This window comes from Chaetodon trifascialis, chromosome 3 (assembly GCF_039877785.1).
Source record: "Chaetodon trifascialis isolate fChaTrf1 chromosome 3, fChaTrf1.hap1, whole genome shotgun sequence".
Lineage (NCBI taxonomy): Eukaryota > Metazoa > Chordata > Actinopteri > Chaetodontiformes > Chaetodontidae > Chaetodon > Chaetodon trifascialis.
The window spans coordinates 102501-120424 of NC_092058.1; the positions used below are offsets into that span (position 1 = coordinate 102501).

Consider the following 17924-nt stretch of genomic DNA (forward strand, 5'->3'; position numbering starts at 1 on the left):
AAATCTATCTCAATTTTACACTCACACATCAGTGGTGTCCATGCAAGGCACTGGCCTTCAGGAGAAACTCAGGGCTCAGTGTCTTACTCAAGGACACTTGTGAGAAATTTAGCTCAAAAAATGATGAAAGTAGTAATAAATTGTGAAAACAACTGTGGTTTGATTTTTTGCCTGGTGTGAAATCACAGAAAGTTTAAAAATATCACCAAACTACACCGAAAACTAAAAATATCACAACGCACTGAGATATTCTTCAGACCTCAGATCAGTGTGTGACTCTGATCTGAAGGCAAATGAAGCTTCTTTCTTTTTAAGAACATGAGTCGTGCACAGGTTTTACCAGAATGTAGAGAGCGTCCTCTGAACTCTTCTCATACTCTTTGATGGTGGAGAACACAGACAGAACCAGACAGGAGAACACCAGTAGGAACCTGGACAGAGAACACACATTGAACACACACCGACTCTCTGTTCCTGCTTCACTCTCAGGTTTCTGAAGACTGACCTCAGATCTGTGTTTCAGACTGACATCTGATCTGAGATGTGTCTTCACATATCGATCTGCAGTCTGAGCTGACAGTAGACTGCAGTTAACTATCCATCTTTTACTGATGTATCAAGTTCACATCAATAAATAATCATTAAATATTCAGTTTCAGAATTATCGTAGTTAATGTTATGATTTATTCTGACAGCACTCAGGTTGCTTAAATGATTAAATCCTTTTCAGATTTAAAATTTAAATCATGATTTTATAATCACATTTCTACTTATTTGGTGTTTTCCCATTCAGAGCGTGTTTGTGGGTCATTTTTCCCCTCAGTGTTGTTCTGCCGAATGTCCATGTCTGTTACAGACCAACAGTCCTCAGAGACCTGAACATTTCTAATGAGGAGGTGTAGCCACGGAGCAATTTAGGAAAATTTTCAGAGCAACTCTGAGCAAAGAAGAGACTGAACTCTGACCTCAGTGAGGTTAAAATACCATCAGGAATGAGTTGAATTAGCGTATAGTCATGCAGATAGGCAGATGTATAGTCAGGTGTAACTGACAGACAGGTATTTACACGTAGGCGTGGTAGATGAAGGCCCATCCTCGGGGTCTCTCCAGGACGTTGTACAGGAAGTTCTGCAGTCGTCTGTAGAGGGCATTTCGTTTTGGAGGTTTCTTGCCTCCAGAGACACTGCTGCGCTGCCGCCGAGGACCCTCCTCCCCACCTGAACACAGGTATATATTCACTGTCTTAGTAAGATATTCACACACTGACCCGACCCCAAACTGTTCATGCTGTTCATGTTAATGTTGAGGCATCACCGTCACTTTCTTACAGTTTGTTTCTGCTTCTTTTCACCAGACGTCTAGAACTGTTTGTTTTATGAAACTGTTCATTTTATCCATCTCAGTCTTTGGACACATTTGCAGATAAGATTTCACTTCCTCCGTTTGTTAGAAATGGAAGTGCACTTTTAGTCCTTGTATGAAATAAGATTTTCCTATACATCATTCTTCTTCTAGCCCTCTGGACACAATCATGGATATGGGTGAGAGGAGAATGTTAACCAGGCTGACATTGATCATGGAGAACCCATCCCACCCCCTGCATGAGACAGCAGGGGGGTTTAAGCAGCTCCGTCAGTAACGGACTGCTGCTTCCAGTATGTAAGAAAGAAGCTAACGCAGGTCCTCCACCCCAAAAGCTGTCAGACTGTTTAACTCCAGCCTCATGTGGTGTAGCTCTGTGGTGATGCTGTCCACTTTTGTTTTGCACTCTTTATCTTTATCAATGCTAACATCTGCTCACATCATCCATTTCATCTGGAAATGATCCAGTCCGGCTGGCAGCATTCCCATCTGCTTCCATGTGTCCATTATAGTGAAATTATTCATTAATTCACATTTCTCCTCCTCCACCCCAACACCAACACACTAAAAGACACTCGTTTTTCGTTCTCTCTATGGGATGAGTACAGGTGGGACCATTGCAACAATGGAGGCCCCTCACCTTAAAAATCGCTGCTCCGCCCCTGCAGCCGGTGCTGCTTCTGATCTGAACACAACACCAGGAGCACCACATCACAGCACATCTGACAGGTTTACAGCACATCTTTTCTCTTTTGATCTTATTGGTGAAAAAAACGTTGTTTGTTGTTGTTTTTAGTTTGTTTGTTTGTTTGTTTGTTTGTTTAATCCTTCGCAGTGAAGCTGATCCGGAAATGTTCCGGGATATGGTTCTGATGCTTACATGAAATCATCAGATGAACCTGCTGATAATGTGAATAGCTTCAAAAACAACACACACACACACACACACACACACACACACACACACACACTAATAACCGTAGAGCCGCGTTAACGGTAACGGTCTCAGGTAATCACTGTCCACGGGCGGTCAGCTGTTGTGTGTTCGGGGTGTTTACCTGCTATGAGCAGAGCTCCGTCCCTGCTGGACTCAGTCCCCCCGGCCTCCAAACCCACGAAGCCGACCTTCAGCTTCTTCTGGTCGGCCTGCGCTCCCGGGAACACCCCGCCGTTCCGGGATTTCTGCACCATGACGGAGACGCGACCCGCACCGACCTGCCGATCTACTGCCAGCGCGGAGACAGGGCGCCGAGGCCGGCCAGGCCCAGCGGGAGCATCGCTGCTGCGGAGCGGAGGAAGAGGAAGAGGAGAAGAGGAGGAGATGAAGAGAGGGGGAGAGGGATGGAGGAAGATAAACCCGCAGAGAGGATGGACTGATCAGCAGTTTTTTTTTTTCCTCACTGAAAGGAAATGGAATGACGTCACTGTCGGTTATTCATCGAAGTGGCGTTTAAAAAAGCCATTGATCAGCTGATCAGTTTAATCAGAGACAAGAAACAGACACAGCAGAGAGATCAATGCTCATCGCCACGGTAACTGCATAATCTGAAGGTGGTAACCGTGACAACCAGAGGGAGAGACAGGTGGACTTTAAAAAGCAGCAGCCCAAAAAATGACAGGAGGAGCAGGGAAGAGGAAGAGGAGGAGGAGGAGGAGCAGGGAGGAGGAAGAGGAGGAGGAGGGAGGAAAGAGGGAAGGAGCAGCAGATGAGAGGGCAGCACCTCCTCACAGTCAGGAGCTGCCTTGATTGGCTCATTCAAATGTACAAATGTTTGTGTTTGATGGTTTGTTATGAGGAACACATGATGACATCAGTCACCAGAGGACCAATCAGCTGGTAGATGTCAGGTTTTTAGAGGACACAGTCTCAGACACAGGTTTACACTAGTGATGGCCACGCCAGTTCTTTTAGACGTACTGAATCACTAGAGTCAGTTCACTAGAAAGATTCGTTCACCGAATCATCGAATCATTCAGCGCTTGGCAGGAGGAGCCTGCGACTCCTGAAGTGATATACGGCTGAACGGTTCAGTTTTCAGTTCAGTTCACAGCTTCCAGGACCAGGAGACGAGAGTGTTGTGACTGCGTTGCTTTGACAAACACATTTGTAAATATAAAACTCGCTTATAAATCATGATGCTTTAAGTGTCCTGTCCTATGGTACGCTATTTAACTGGTCTACTCGGCAAATTTGGCTGAGTGAGTGATCCGTTCATTGAACGTATACCCCACAGTACGTTCAGTGAAGGATTCACGCTGAATATGCACCGTTCCCTCGCAAATTGTCGCAATGAGATGATCAGACAGTCACGCATTTTCTCAAACTGCGGGTTTTATACACTACTCGTTACATGCTGTGTCCTACTGTATGTGAGTTGTTGCGGTGCCAAGTTTAGCAGAGTTAAAAAAAAAAAAAGTTAGTTTCCTCCGAGGTACACTTGAACACAACACACCCCTATCTCCCTCCTGCCTAGTGCTACAGCTGGTGAGTCTCACGCTCTTCTCATTACTGCCAGCCTAACGATTTAAGTTTGTTTATCTGTTAAAACAACGGGGAACAACGGTCGCCATGAAAGTGTATCCCTTTCAGGAGAGCGTAGTTCACTGAGTGATTCAGGCGTCGGTGACGCGGCGCAGTCGGCGCGCGCGGTGCCTCCCTCCCTGCCTGCAGCGGCCGCCCGCCCGGCGCTGCTGACAGTTCAACTGAACTGAGAAACAAACGAATCACTTGAGGAAGTGATTCGGTTCAGTACGTTCACTTAAAAGATTCGTTCTTTTGAACGAATCGTTCGCGAACGACACAACACTAGTTTACACTCACACTGTTTATTACACCTGCAGGTGACATCATCACACAGTGACATCATCACACAGTGACACCAGAAACCTTGTAACTTCTCATTTGGGAAACAGATGGCAGGAACCACCGTGATTGGCTGAGATTAAACTTGACATTTTTAAAGCTGTTCATGATAAATGGAACATCAGGTTGCTGTGGTGACAGGGAACAGGTAGTGGTTGGGGGTCAGGGGTCCTGGAACAGGCCGGAGTAGAAGGTGGGTTCAGAGTGGCGGCTGCGATAGCGATGGATGATGTCACTGATCATGTGCTTCCTTCTGACATGGGGCGGAGGGGCGGAGTCACTCTCCAAGCGTCGCCGATGGCAACAGTTAATCACCATCTCTCTGACCAGGACACCTGGAGACAGAAGGACAATCGTCCTCAGTTACTGTCTGGTCATGAAAACTGACTTCAATCCTGAAATCCACATCTCCTTCCTGTCATCGGACAGCTGCACATTTCTCTTCCTGCTTCCTGTTTCTGCGTCATCTTCGAGTGCTAATGCCGCTAACAGTGCTGTGCTTACAATGTTACAGTGGTTGAGGATTACAAATACCTCGGAGTGCACCTCGACAACAGACTGGAACTAATGTCAACGCTGTTTACAAGAAGGGGATGAGCAGACTCCATTTGCTGAGGAGGCTCAGATCATTCAACATATGCAGATCTGGAGATCTTCTACCAGTCTGGTATCAGCTCACTCTTCTTAGCTGCAGTGTGCTGGGGGAGCAGCATCGGACACCAACAGACTGAACAAAGTGATCAGGAAGGCCGGCTCCATTATTGGCTGCAAACTGGACACTTTTGAAGAGGTGGTGGACAGGAGGACACTGGACAGACTTTTATCCATTATGGATAAACCTGAACATCCTCTTCAGCACCTCGTGGACAGACAGCAGAGCTCCTTCTCCAACAGACTGCTCCAGCTCCGCTGTCACAAGGACGCTTCAGGAAATCATTCCTGCCACGAGCATCACGTTGCACAACAGCAGCTTGTTTTTGTTACTTATTTGTTTACTTTTTTTTTTTAATTCTTGTATATATTCTATGGTCGTCTGTATGATTTTTTTTTCATTGCACTGCAACAAAACAATTTCCCAGATTGGGCTCAGTAAAGAAGCAGTCTAAAGGCTAAAGGCTAAAGCCTGGAGCTAGCAGCAGCCAACAACTGTAGGAGGAAACGGGTATCAGTGGGCAGCGAAGCTGATTCAGACTACATGATATTTTTGTCCTAGACGATGGTCACCGTGTCATATTTGATGATCACACAGCCATAAACTCTCGCCATGTCTTTGTCAGTTGACTGGCGAGGACCCCGACCAATCACAGCACACCTGATAGACGCGTTGTGTGTGACGCTGCAGTCTTGTGTTAGAAAGAGAAAATGTCTGTGGATGCGCTATAACATTAGAAGCAAATTTAAGAGGGGTAAACTTCAGCCCATTAAGTCATTATTAACACATCTACTGGGAAACATCCAGATAACAACTGGGACAAAACAACCAGTTTCACATCCAGTCATTTTATTACCAGAGTGATTAATTCTACAAGCAGCAGCTCAGCTGTGTTGGCCTCATCAAACAGGCAACTTTGTGTTTGATCTGAAATCAGTAATGACACCGAGATAATGTGATGACATCACAGCAGCTACTCGCCAGCTGATGAAAAGCTTCAACTGTTTCTCGCCAACATTTGTCTTGTTTTCTCGTCTTCCTCCATCGAGGAAACGTCAGATAGGCAGGGGTACCGCTGCCACAGCTCAACCAACTTATCGTCTCTTTTGTTGTCCCACCTGACAGCAGCAGCCTCAGCATCCCTGCTCTTCCTTCTCCTCCTCCACCTCGCCATGGTTACCTGACTGCGCTCTGGGGAGAGCACCTGATTGGTCAATGCTCAGGAACATGTCATGGCAGATGTCACAATAGACCAGTCAAGACAAAAAGCTTCAGACATGCTGGTGTTTGCATCGGGGGGTTGTGGGGCATCCCAGACATTTCATGACAGGTCATGTAGCATGTCACACTACACAGGTACAGACGCCCGACTGTCATTCACGGTTGGCCATGACGCTGGTAACTCGTTGGCCACATCAAAATCTCAATCAAATAAAATCCTGTAGTCTGAACCAGGCCTAAGTTAGACGTTAGCACAACAAGGATCTGTTCATAAACGGTGGACTTTCAGAGACAGTGAGTGTGTAGTAACGTTACTGTCAGGAGAGAAAACATCTGGAAGAAGAAGAAGAAAAAAAAGCTCAACGTCTCAGCGCACAGACACAAACTGACGTTAATCATAAAGTGTTTCATAACTTTACAACCTCTATTAAACGGAGCAGCTGAATAGTCAGCAGCCATGTTGGCTCAGTATGGTGTGTTAGCATAGTATGTTAGCATGTAAAGCACGATAAGAGACAGAGACAGTCAGACAGAGAGAAAGACAGTCAGACAGACATACCCAAAGACCTCTTGCTGACCACACTCCCGTTGACCAGTGGGACAGTGAGACTGAACTTGTTGTTTCCATGCAAACAAATCCGATAGAGTCCAGTTTTCAGAGGAAGTATGAAGATCAGCTGGACGTTTGACACACTGACAGACAGACAGACAGACAGACAGACAGACAGACAGACAGACAGACAGACAGACAGACAGACAGACAGACAGACATTATTAAGACTGAAGTTGTTCGTCAAAGTGTGAACAGCAGATTCATCCCAAGTCTCTTAAACCACTCCCACGTCTCCATGACTTTCGTCTCTGTCCGTCCCAGCGAGGATGGAGAGAAACAGGAAACCACGTGAGGAGAGAAGAAACAATGAAATACGTTTGAGAAAAATTAGACATCTTTTCCTCTGAAGTGTCACATGAAGCCACATGTGATGACACCTGGATCAGCTGATCACACCTGGATCAGCTGGTCACAGCTGAGCAGACCAGTAGTTTTCCATCTGTTACCTGTTTAACGAACACCTGCAGTTTGTGTCTGTGTCCTGCTCAGAGGAACCACCTCTACTGGCAAATATCTTCACATTATTCATTCATTATTTGAATCTGTATTTCTTAATAGAGTGGGAATTCATTATTTAATAACCCAGAATATGATATGGTGTCTTTTGAACACTGGAAATTAATTATCAGGCTAAATGTTTCCAGGAAATTGAAATCATGTCACATATCAAAGCTGATGCTGATCAGTTTCACATGTGACTGACTGAAATGGTGATGAATGATGTAAAAAGTGTTTCTTGCTGGCTGACAGACGCTCCCTGACTTTAATTATGGGTCCATAATAAAAATGAATGATGGAACAGATCATGAATAGAAAAATCTGTCTCATCAGTGAAGGATTTGCTGCTTTTGGTCGTTCTGTGGTTCAGACCTTTAGAACACAGATTTGTAACATGGCAGAGAATCAGAAAACAAATTTAACAAGTTTAATCTGTTATCTTCTTCTCTCTGGTATGAAACTCATGTGATGCTGTGATGCATCAGATCAGTCCGATCAGCTGCAGCGTTTGATCAATAACTGATATCCAACAAGGAGGCTGCTCTGTGACCGCCCCTCAGAGCAAAACCAAGAGCCTCGAGACGCCTTCAAGACGGCAACCAGAACGACTTCTGGTTGGAGCGAGGAGGGAGGAAATATCAGAGAAGAGACTCGGGATGGACGTTAAGTGTGTTTACCTCGCAGGTGTTTCGGTCTTTCTGTCTTCTGACAGCAGGTCGGACAGAGGGAAACTCTCTGTAACACAAGTCATTCTGTTACTACAGAAAATACTTCAGATGAACTGCCTCAGTCCTCTCTGCTGAGCTGAGCTTGGTGCTTGTGACTGTTTTTAATTTTAAAATATTATGTTCAAATTGTCAGCAAGGTCAGGTTTAATTTTTGACATTTTCCCTTTGGGGAGAACGAAGAGCTGATCTCCTCTGCCTGGGTAATTAGCACATTAATACTAACTGACGTTACTAACTAAAGTTAGCAGTGATTGTATTGACATACAGTTAATAGTAATACTATAGGTAGTACTTATACTGTTCCTATAAAGTTGATCAGTAGTTTCACAAACTTTTATTTATGGACATATATACATATATAATTACTAAGTTAGTTACCGATATCCTCAAAGTGTTCAACCCAGACGATCAGGAATTTAAAAGACTTCGTGTCTTCAGCTGGAGAACTCTAGACAGACAGACAGGTCAAAGAGAGACAGACAGATTTCACAAACAGGTCTGCAGACAGACAGACAAACAGACAGTCAAGTAACAGCCAGATGAAAAATCTTTTATGAAGAAGGTCTGTACTGTGGGTGGGGGGGTGCGGCTTTGGCGGAGCTCAGAATGACTCTGCAGGTGTGATGGGGGCTCAGTAAGAGGCTCCACCTCCTCTGGACGCTTCAACGTATCAACCGCTTTAATCAGATAAAAAAAGGAAGAATTTAAATAAGTAAAGGAAGTATCTCCAGTTTCATACATTTCACACACGGAGGCTTTTTATGGTCACAGCTGACCTGACATGATGAACAAGAATACTGAACATGAGTTCATGTTAGAGAGTTTTAGTTTAGATCATCAGACACTGACTGTGTGAGGATGACGACGGGACAATGAAGGTGATTTCTGTCAGAGTGTCGACATACATCAGGACAAACCTCTCTCCATTAAACACGCCCCCTCCACTGTCACCCAGCACAGCAGGGAATTCTGGGACAGAAAACAACCACTGAGTTTCAGGGAGACTCAGGTAACCTCTGACCCACCACAGCATCATGTGGTGAAGAGGCAAAAAATCACAGCACTTACCTAAACTGCTGGTGCTGACTCCACCCACCTGCCGACGCCCCACCTCCACCGGCTGACCGAGAGATGACAGAAAGTCCAGGAAGTGGGACGGGACACTGCAGCTGGACTCCACGTTCCTCAGGATCTACAGAGAGTTAGACACAGAGAGAGGTCAGTGGGTGAGAGGGAAATAAGAAGCAGAGGAGGAAGTACTATGTTCTGTAGCTGTGACATCATACACAGGAACTGTTTTGGGTGAGACAGGCAGTCAGACAGACAGGTGTGCAGTCACCTCTGTGGCTGTCCTCTGTCCTGCTCTCATGTAGAAGATGAAGGCATAGTCACAGTATCTGGACGGTAGCTGGTCCAAACATTGCAGATGCTCCGAGAAACCTTGAAGAGATGAGTCCAGAGAAACCAGCTGAGCCGGGGCGCCGCTGGCACCTGGATCCTGCAGAGAGACAGGTAAGACAGATGACTACAGACAAGCCTAGATGGATAAATAATTTGATCTCCATTTGTCCCTGGTACCTTCAAGGTCTCAGGTGTTAGCAGGCCTAGGTGGGACAGGAAGAGTCTTGCTGTCTGGAAGTTGGTGGCGAGGGGCGGCGGCCTGCAGGTCGTAATGACGACCGACCGTCCACTCACCTGCGGCTGAGTTTCAACCTGTTGCTGCCTCTTAATTGCTGCTTGCAGACGCTTCAGCCGCTGCTGCATCTGACAGACAAGGAGTTCAAACCCGATTCTTTACAAATAACACCAACAATGAGAACACAATACAGACAGGGAAAGAACACCTGTCTGACTTTAATGTAGCTTCAGAGTGTTCTGCAACATCCAGATTTAATATCAGCAAGAAGTAAGCAAAAAGAAGATGAACTAAAACTGATTCCTGTGGAACACCAGAGGTCATATGTGCAGGTAAAGAAACAACATCATCCATTTGTCTCAAAGGCAAAATGAAGATTCAGCAGGATCTGCATCTAGCTTGACCAGGTTCTCACCTCCTCAGCAACTGTTGCATGCAGAGCTGGAATACTCAGATCTGCTTTAACTGAGGGAATTCTGTCGATGTATTCAGGAAACAGCTGATGTTTGACGTCACATCGTATCCCAGCATCTTCTTGCGCTACGCTGTGATGCTCTGGGATCATGGTTTGCTGCAGTAGACAGACAGACAGGAGATATAAAACACTGATCTGAGGCCTGTGAAACACAGTAAGTTTACCAGTTGTATAATTATGTATGTCATTGTGTTTGGTCACTGATTTAAATGGTCACCTGTGAGTGAGTTCGTCCCTCTCTGGGCTGCAGGTGGAGCTGTAGAGTCCAGGTGTGACATCCTGACGGTCCTCTGATCAGCGCTGTGAGTGATGGACACGGCACTGCACAAGGAAATCAGTAAGATATTATGCAATTAGAAACATTAACATTTCTATCTGTGCAGCTGAAGCATTATTTGATTAATTGATTAATCAATCAAAAATGTATCAGAAGCAACATCAAGAAACAAACAATGAGTCATGAGGAAGTTATTCCAGCCTCCCACAGTTTGTGACATCATTATCAGGTTAAATTGATTTGGTTGTTGGAATAACAATGATAAAGGAGAGGGAGTATTTGTGCTGTTTTTAGGGTTCATCGTGTTGCTGCTGTGTGCAGGTCAGGGTTTCTCTCTGTCTGGTTCAGTGAGTCGCAACTAACCCTCTTCAGGCCCCTGTGGTTGTTCCAGCATGGCCATGATCACTGAGCTGTCCACCACAAAATATCTGAACTTCTTCACACTGCTGTCACGCAAAGAGTAGCGACCAATCAGAGCGTCCTCATTCAGCAGGCCTCCGAGGAAGGGGAAGGCCCCTGAAACCTGCATAACACTGACATATGAATGAGACTTGTGTTAAGCCAGACAGACACTGCTCAGGCCTAATTTTATTTTCCCTCCTGGTCGCCCCAACTCATTTTAAAGTCAGGATGAATTTTATCAGTTTTTACAGTTTTCAATAATTCAGCAAAATAAATTCTGTGAAAATATATTTTTATCCGTAACTAACACAAACTGGCTGTGTCAGGATGTGATTAGTGAAGTCATGAAAACAGTCAGGTATTCCTTCATTTAAAGAAAAATATGCTCTTGTTTCTTAAAATTCGCTACCTTTGCATGTGTGTTTGTTTTGCTCACCAGCTCAGCGTGGCCTCAGCTGCCTCCTTCACCCTCAGAGAGGATGGGCTCAGTTTTTTCTCTTCTTTACATGTCACTTCCTGTTCCTGTCTGGACTTACTGCCCGAAATCCCCAATTCCACAATCTCCAGGACCTCCAACAAACACTCCTGAAAACACACACAAATTACACACAGAGCACATACTGCAACACAGGCTAGTTACCTAGCTGTTAGTTACCCTGTTGGTTAGTTACATGTTGGTTATTTACCTGTTGGTCAGTTAGCTGTTGGTCAGTTAGCTGTTGGTCAGGTAGCTGTTGGTCAGGTAGCTGTTGGTCAGGCAGCTGTTGGTCACTTAGCTGTTGGTTAGTCACCTGTTGGTCAGGTAGCTGTTGGTCAGTTAACTGTTGGTCAGGTAGCTGTTGGTTAGTCACCTGTTGGTCAGTTACCTGTTGGTCAGTTAGCTGTTGGTTAGTCACCTGTTGGTCAGGTAGCTGTTGGTCAGGCAGCTGTTGGTTAGTCACCTGTTGGTCAGGTAGTTGTTGGTCAGTTAACTGTTGGTCAGTTACCTGTTGGTCAGTTAGCTGTTGGTTAGTCACCTGTTGGTCAGTTACCTGTTGGTCAGTTAGCTGTTGGTTAGTCACCTGTTGGTCAGTTACCTGTTGGTCAGTTACCTGTTGGTTAGTCACCTGTTGGTCAGGTAGCTGTTGGTCAGGCAGCTGTTGGTTAGTCACCTGTTGGTCAGTTACCTGTTGGTCAATTAGCTGTTGGTTAGTCACCTGTTGGTCAGGTAGCTGTTGGTCAGGCAGCTGTTGGTTAGTCACCCGTTGGTCAGGCAGCTGTTGGTTAGTCACCCGTTGGTCAGGTAGCTGTTGGTTAGTCACCCGTTGGTCAGGCAGCTGTTGGTTAGTCACCCGTTGGTCAGGTAGTTGTTGGTCAGTTAACTGTTGGTCAGGCAGCTGTTGGTTAGTCACCCGTTGGTCAGGTAGCTGTTGGTCAGGTAGCTGTTGGTCAGGTAGCTGTTGGTTAGTCACCCATTGGTCAGGTAGCTGTTGGTTAGTCACCCGTTGGTCAGGTAGCTGTTGGTCAGGTAGCTGTTGGTCAGGTAGCTGTTGGTTAGTCACCCGTTGGTCAGGTAGCTGTTGGTTAGTCACCCGTTGGTCAGGTAGCTGTTGGTTAGTCACCCGTTGGTCAGGCAGCTGTTGGTTAGTCACCCGTTGGTCAGGTAGTTGTTGGTCAGTTAACTGTTGGTCAGGCAGCTGTTGGTTAGTCACCCGTTGGTCAGGTAGTTGTTGGTCAGGTAGCTGTTGGTCAGGCAGCTGTTGGTTAGTCACCCGTTGGTCAGGCAGCTGTTGGTTAGTCACCCGTTGGTCAGGTAGTTGTTGGTCAGTTAACTGTTGGTCAGGCAGCTGTTGGTTAGTCACCCGTTGGTCAGGTAGCTGTTGGTCAGGTAGCTGTTGGTCAGGCAGCTGTTGGTTAGTCACCCGTTGGTCAGGTAGCTGTTGGTCAGGTAGCTGTTGGTCAGGTAGCTGTTGGTTAGTCACCCATTGGTCAGGTAGCTGTTGGTTAGTCACCCGTTGGTCAGGTAGCTGTTGGTCAGGTAGCTGTTGGTTAGTCACCCGTTGGTCAGGTAGCTGTTGGTTAGTCACCCGTTGGTCAGGTAGTTGTTGGTCAGTTAACTGTTGGTCAGGTAGTTGTTGGTCAGTTAACTGTTGGTCAGGTAGCTGTTGGTCAGGTAGCTGTTGGTCAGGCAGCTGTTGGTTAGTCACCTGTTGGTCAGGTAGCTGTTGGTCAGGCAGCTGTTGGTTAGTCACCTGTTGGTCAGGTAGTTGTTGGTCAGGTAGCTGTTGGTCAGGCAGCTGTTGGTCAGTTAACTGTTGGTCAGGCAGCTGTTGGTCAGGTAGCTGTTGGTTAGTCACCCATTGGTCAGGTAGCTGTTGGTTAGTCACCCGTTGGTCAGGTAGCTGTTGGTCAGGTAGCTGTTGGTCAGGTAGCTGTTGGTTAGTCACCCGTTGGTCAGGTAGCTGTTGGTTAGTCACCCGTTAGTCAGGTAGTTGTTGGTCAGTTAACTGTTGGTCAGGTAGTTGTTGGTCAGTTAACTGTTGGTCAGGTAGCTGTTGGTCAGGTAGCTGTTGTTCAGGCAGCTGTTGGTTAGTCACCTGTTGGTCAGGTAGTTGTTGGTCAGGTAGCTGTTGGTCAGGCAGCTGTTGGTTAGTCACCTGTTGGTCAGGTAGTTGTTGGTCAGGTAGCTGTTGGTCAGGTAGCTGTTGGTCAGGCAGCTGTTGGTCAGTTAACTGTTGGTCAGGCAGCTGTTGGTTAGTCACCCGTTGGTCAGGTAGCTGTTGGTCAGGTAGCTGTTGGTTAGTCACCCGTTGGTCAGGTAGTTGTTGGTCAGTTAACTGTTGGTCAGGTAGTTGTTGGTCAGTTAACTGTTGGTCAGGTAGTTGTTGGTCAGTTAACTGTTGGTCAGGTAGTTGTTGGTCAGTTAACTGTTGGTCAGGTAGTTGTTGGTCAGTTAACTGTTGGTCAGGTAGCTGTTGGTTAGTCACCTGTTGGTCGAGCATGGTGGGGTGTTGAGTTAACCAGACATTCAGACAGTAGAAAGCAGCGACGATGATGGAGTGCAGATCTCTGGAGTGAAGCGGAGGAGGACGGCTGCACTGAAACACGATGTAACTGCAGATTGAAGTGAGTGCTCGCCTCCTCTCACTCTCCTCAACACTCACCTCCACCTGCAAGAGCACAAGAGAGGCTCACAGGAAGGTTTACAGGCAGTTTACAGTGTGTGTGTGTGTGTGTGTGTGTGTGTGTGTGTGTGTGTGTGTGTGTGTGTGTGTGTGTGTGTGTCTCCACACCTTGGCCAATCCTCCCAGTAATTCCAGTGCACACAGACAAACTGCAGAGTCATTCCTCCACTGACCAGTCAGACGCTGAGTCAGCAGACGAACAAACTGAACCCACAGGATCCCCGTTGTGTCTGATGGTATGGCTGGTTACCATGGCAACACAGTCACACACACACACACACACACACACACACACACACACACACACACACACACACACACACACACACACACACACACACACACAGATGTCCATCATATGACATCATATGAAAACATCACCAGTCAGATAAGCAATCAATAAAAATCCACTAGTTGTTACTACTGGTGCGTCTGCTTGTGTTGGTTCCACAGGTTCCCCCGGTCTGCCTCAGTCTGCTCGCTCCATCGTACTGGGTTTCCTGGACACAAAAGTAGATGCAGTGTTTTAGTTTTTCCTAATAATAAAAGAAACCCCAGAGTAACTGTCAGTTAGTAAGTCCTGCTGGCACCTCCTGCAGGCTGATTTTTCCTCTATTTAAATCTAATTCAGATGAACAGTGAACTTTTAAGTGACAAACATCACACAACTGGGGAAGATAAATCAGTGTGCAAGATAATTTAGAAAATGATAAGACAACAAAAACAGAATATACAGTATATCATAACAGCAGTCTTAAACATGATAAAATTTACTTCTGTTATTTAATGATATTCAGAGTTATTTTTCTGTCATCACGTATAGATGCAAGTAAACTCACCTTCTGGGTTTGACCTGCAGCCTCTGACAGAGCCAAATCCTGAATCAGGGTCAACATGGCTGCTACATAAAACATGAGTCAAACAGAAGACAACATGTCAAATCCTGAAACTGAGAAATTTCATTGTTCTTGAAAATTATATCTTCATTTAGAACTCGATAAAGCTACTGTTCAGGCTCATGTTTCGCTCTCTGCTGCTTCAGCTCTTCTTTTAATAAAACTCTGTCAGTGTTTGAACTGAGGAGACCAACTGCTGTCATTCTGAAAGAGGACCATTTCCTCATTCTGGCGTCATGAACGATTTCAGCTGCTCAGCAGGAACTCTCCTTTGTTGTATTTTTCCTTTCATAATGCTCCAAACATTTTCAGTGGGTGATAGTCTGGACTGATGAACATCCAGGGTTTGGAAATTGAGATCATGGCCAAGTACAAATACTTGGGTGGTCACCTCAACCACAAACTGAACTGGACTAACAACACAGATGTCATGTACAAAAAGGGCCAAAGTTGTCTCCATCTATTAAGAAGATGTACATTCAAACATCGCTGGTTGCACACTGCTCAGCAGCAACCTGCATCTTGCTCTTGGCATGCTGTACCAAAACAAGAATGCGCAGATAAGTGCCTAGGTCAGCCTGCGCAGGCAGAAAACCTCACCAGACCCTACGCTTCACATCACCAAAGGAATTCAGAGAAGATGTCTCTGTCACAGTCAGGGATCCAATGCCCCTATTCATCACATTCTCCAAGGATCCAACATCCCTTCCCCACCTCCAGAGCAATCACCAATCAAGGAGTTACTTAAAGCTGCCACACTGAAGCTCAGTCAAATTGGTGAACTATTAAACAACAGTAACCACTGATGTCATCACTCAGGTGTCCATCAAAAATGAGACAGATGCCATGTCATTTCCTTAAACATACCAGTGATGGTGGCATGGTCAAACACATCATAGCAATCACAGATCATCTGCTTCCTGGTTCAGTGATCCGAAATCTATCATTGCTCAACCACAGTCAGTCTCTTCCTCCTGTCCTGAAATTAACTCTTGTTAATGTCAGATCATTGGCTAACAAATCCTTATTAATTAATGATCTGATAAGTGAAAAGAATTTACATTTAAAGTTTATTGTTGAGACCTTCCTAAACAGCACTACTGGCGTAGCAACACTGATAGAAGCTTGTCCTCCAAGTTATACTTTTTCAGTCAGTCAGACAAGACAGGAGAGGAAGAGTCATTGCAGCCATTTTTTTCTGAACAGTGTGTGTGTAGTGACATCCTTAACACCAATTCTTTTTGTATTGAGGATGGGTATATTTTTGTGAATGGCTTGTTGAAAAATTGATAGAATGAAGTAACTTTTAAAAATCAAATCTCTCTGTGTCTCTCATTCTGTTTGAGGTTTATACTTGTTAAAGGCAGTTTTTCTCTGTCACTGTCTTGACGTTCTTGCTCATGGTTTGAATTGTTGGGTCTCTGTAAATAAGAGAAGTCTACACCTGCTTTATATTGAAAGTGGCCAGAGATAATTTTGGTATGATTTTGGCACTATATAAATAAAACAGAGTTGACGCCTGAATCAACTCACCCTCTGTGGCTGGAAAAGCAGAGTTGGACCTGAATACACAGAGTGGGTTAAGACTGAGTGCATCACTTGATTTACTAACAGCAACGTGCTGAACCATAAAAATTCATACTTTCTTGTCTATAGGGAAATCATATCATAGGAGCCAAGCACTATACTTTTGAGGAATTCATTTGCCTTTTGGAAGTATGTCTTATGTCTTGTTTATGTTCTGAATATTTATTTGTCAATGAAGAAACATACTTGAGAAGGAGTTGTTATGAACACTGCAGAGATGACTCCGCACTTTTGGTTAGTGTGGTTTTGGTTCTTGTTGATGTCTTTATTGCTGATTTTTTTTTTTTTTTTTTGGTGCTCATTCATTTGTCCTAATGTCTTAAAAAATAATAGAAACTTAAATAACAAAGAAATCATCATAAATTAGTAATTTGTGACTCACCAAGTATGATCTGTGTGTTGGAGGCATCAGTCTCTGTGTGCAGAGCTCCAATCAGAACACTGATGAGGCGGGGCTTCAGAGACATGAAGCTACCAGCTGTGACATCAATACCACTGAACTGCCCGTCTAATGACAACTGAACACATGCGCCTATGGTTATTCATGGACATTCTTACTCGACCTGTAAGGTCCAGGTCAGCTCTGCATAGGTGTGTGTAGGTGTTTAGCAGGATGATATAAGCTTACCTCTGATAGGACAAAGGGAAACTGCAGAGGGAGGGGCAGCAGGGACAGTAGGATGAGAATTGAAGCTTGCCTCAAATCCACCGGACTCACAAAGCTAAACCTCAACACTTCCCTTGGCAAGAGAGACACAGAGACAAAGAAGACAGAGAGACATTTACCTGCATCTGTCAGTATCTGCAGGCATAGTTCAAGTGACTGTATGACTACGGCAGGTGCTGGTGACAGCTTTTATAATCACATCACTGCTGGATGACTCAAAACTCTGCCTCCTTTATAGTTTCTAATATGAGACTCCCATCCCCCCACCGTGGGATGGAGGTTGTGGACCAGATCCTGGACTGGGAGGTGAGCTCATTGGTGAAACAAACCAGCACTGTTATACACAGTGATTGTAGTTGGTTGCAAGTTGCAGTATTTGTACCTGTTGAGCAGCACATTCTCAACAGCTGAAATGAAGGAGGGGAGCAGCAGGTTGACTCCTCTCAGGTCACAGCAGAATAGACAAGTGGAGTTCAGCAGGATGGAGGCCAGAACAGGAGGACAGGCCTCATCTGACACTTGGAGACCCTGCAGGAGAACCAGGTAGAACCTGTAGGTTGGGCAAAGGAGAGAGAAGACACAACTTTTGGATTAATAGAAGACAATCACCAGTTTCTACAGTGTAACCCGCTAGAAGGTATTGTCTTGAGTTGATGGCTGTTGTTGGAAGCCAGCCAAATATCATCATAGATTTTCAGGCTGTTGCTTGAAACACAGGCGGGATGGTTGTTACTGATGCAGTATCCGCTATGCCTGGCAGCAGCAGCAGAGGCTATTTAAACATGGCACTGAAGGAATGATGACAATGATAACTTTGACATGCCTCCAGAGATGGTCCATCTCAGACAAAACTCATTTGCATTTAAAGTGGTAATGGAAACAC

The 17924-nt window shown here is 45.4% G+C and overlaps 2 protein-coding genes and 1 long non-coding RNA gene across 5 annotated transcripts in view; 1 reads left to right on the top strand and 2 right to left on the bottom strand.

Annotated features, from left to right (window-relative positions):
• kcnq2b (potassium voltage-gated channel, KQT-like subfamily, member 2b) overlaps positions 1–2779 on the bottom strand; it is a 31097-nt gene extending 28318 nt beyond the window's left edge. For all 3 annotated transcript variants that reach the window (XM_070992632.1, XM_070992624.1, XM_070992639.1), the window contains exons 1-3: positions 2421–2779; positions 1067–1217; positions 341–431 (exon numbers count right to left, since the gene is read on the bottom strand). In XM_070992632.1, coding sequence (XP_070848733.1) covers positions 341–431; positions 1067–1217; positions 2421–2553 — 375 coding nt within the window. In that variant the 5' untranslated portion in view covers positions 2554–2779. The remainder of the gene's footprint in view (positions 1–340; positions 432–1066; positions 1218–2420) is intronic.
• A 1397-nt stretch (positions 2780–4176) lies between these two features.
• Positions 4177–17924, bottom strand: part of ralgapb (Ral GTPase activating protein non-catalytic subunit beta) — a 28066-nt gene continuing 14318 nt past the window's right edge. The window contains exons 14-33 of the mRNA XM_070992659.1: positions 17424–17591; positions 17003–17114; positions 16757–16892; positions 14731–14792; positions 14328–14391; positions 14000–14121; positions 13694–13876; positions 11164–11312; positions 10689–10858; positions 10266–10369; positions 9989–10144; positions 9516–9701; positions 9277–9435; positions 9006–9129; positions 8787–8906; positions 8508–8614; positions 8316–8385; positions 7887–7944; positions 6658–6791; positions 4177–4560 (exon numbers count right to left, since the gene is read on the bottom strand). Of these exons, the coding sequence (XP_070848760.1) occupies positions 4388–4560; positions 6658–6791; positions 7887–7944; positions 8316–8385; positions 8508–8614; positions 8787–8906; positions 9006–9129; positions 9277–9435; positions 9516–9701; positions 9989–10144; positions 10266–10369; positions 10689–10858; positions 11164–11312; positions 13694–13876; positions 14000–14121; positions 14328–14391; positions 14731–14792; positions 16757–16892; positions 17003–17114; positions 17424–17591 (2557 nt within the window). The 3' untranslated portion in view covers positions 4177–4387. The remainder of the gene's footprint in view (positions 4561–6657; positions 6792–7886; positions 7945–8315; positions 8386–8507; positions 8615–8786; positions 8907–9005; positions 9130–9276; positions 9436–9515; positions 9702–9988; positions 10145–10265; positions 10370–10688; positions 10859–11163; positions 11313–13693; positions 13877–13999; positions 14122–14327; positions 14392–14730; positions 14793–16756; positions 16893–17002; positions 17115–17423; positions 17592–17924) is intronic.
• Positions 10080–11277, top strand: LOC139351014 (uncharacterized). Its single transcript, XR_011603558.1, has 3 exons — positions 10080–10202; positions 10299–10385; positions 11167–11277. It is a non-coding gene; the product is annotated as an uncharacterized lncRNA (long non-coding RNA).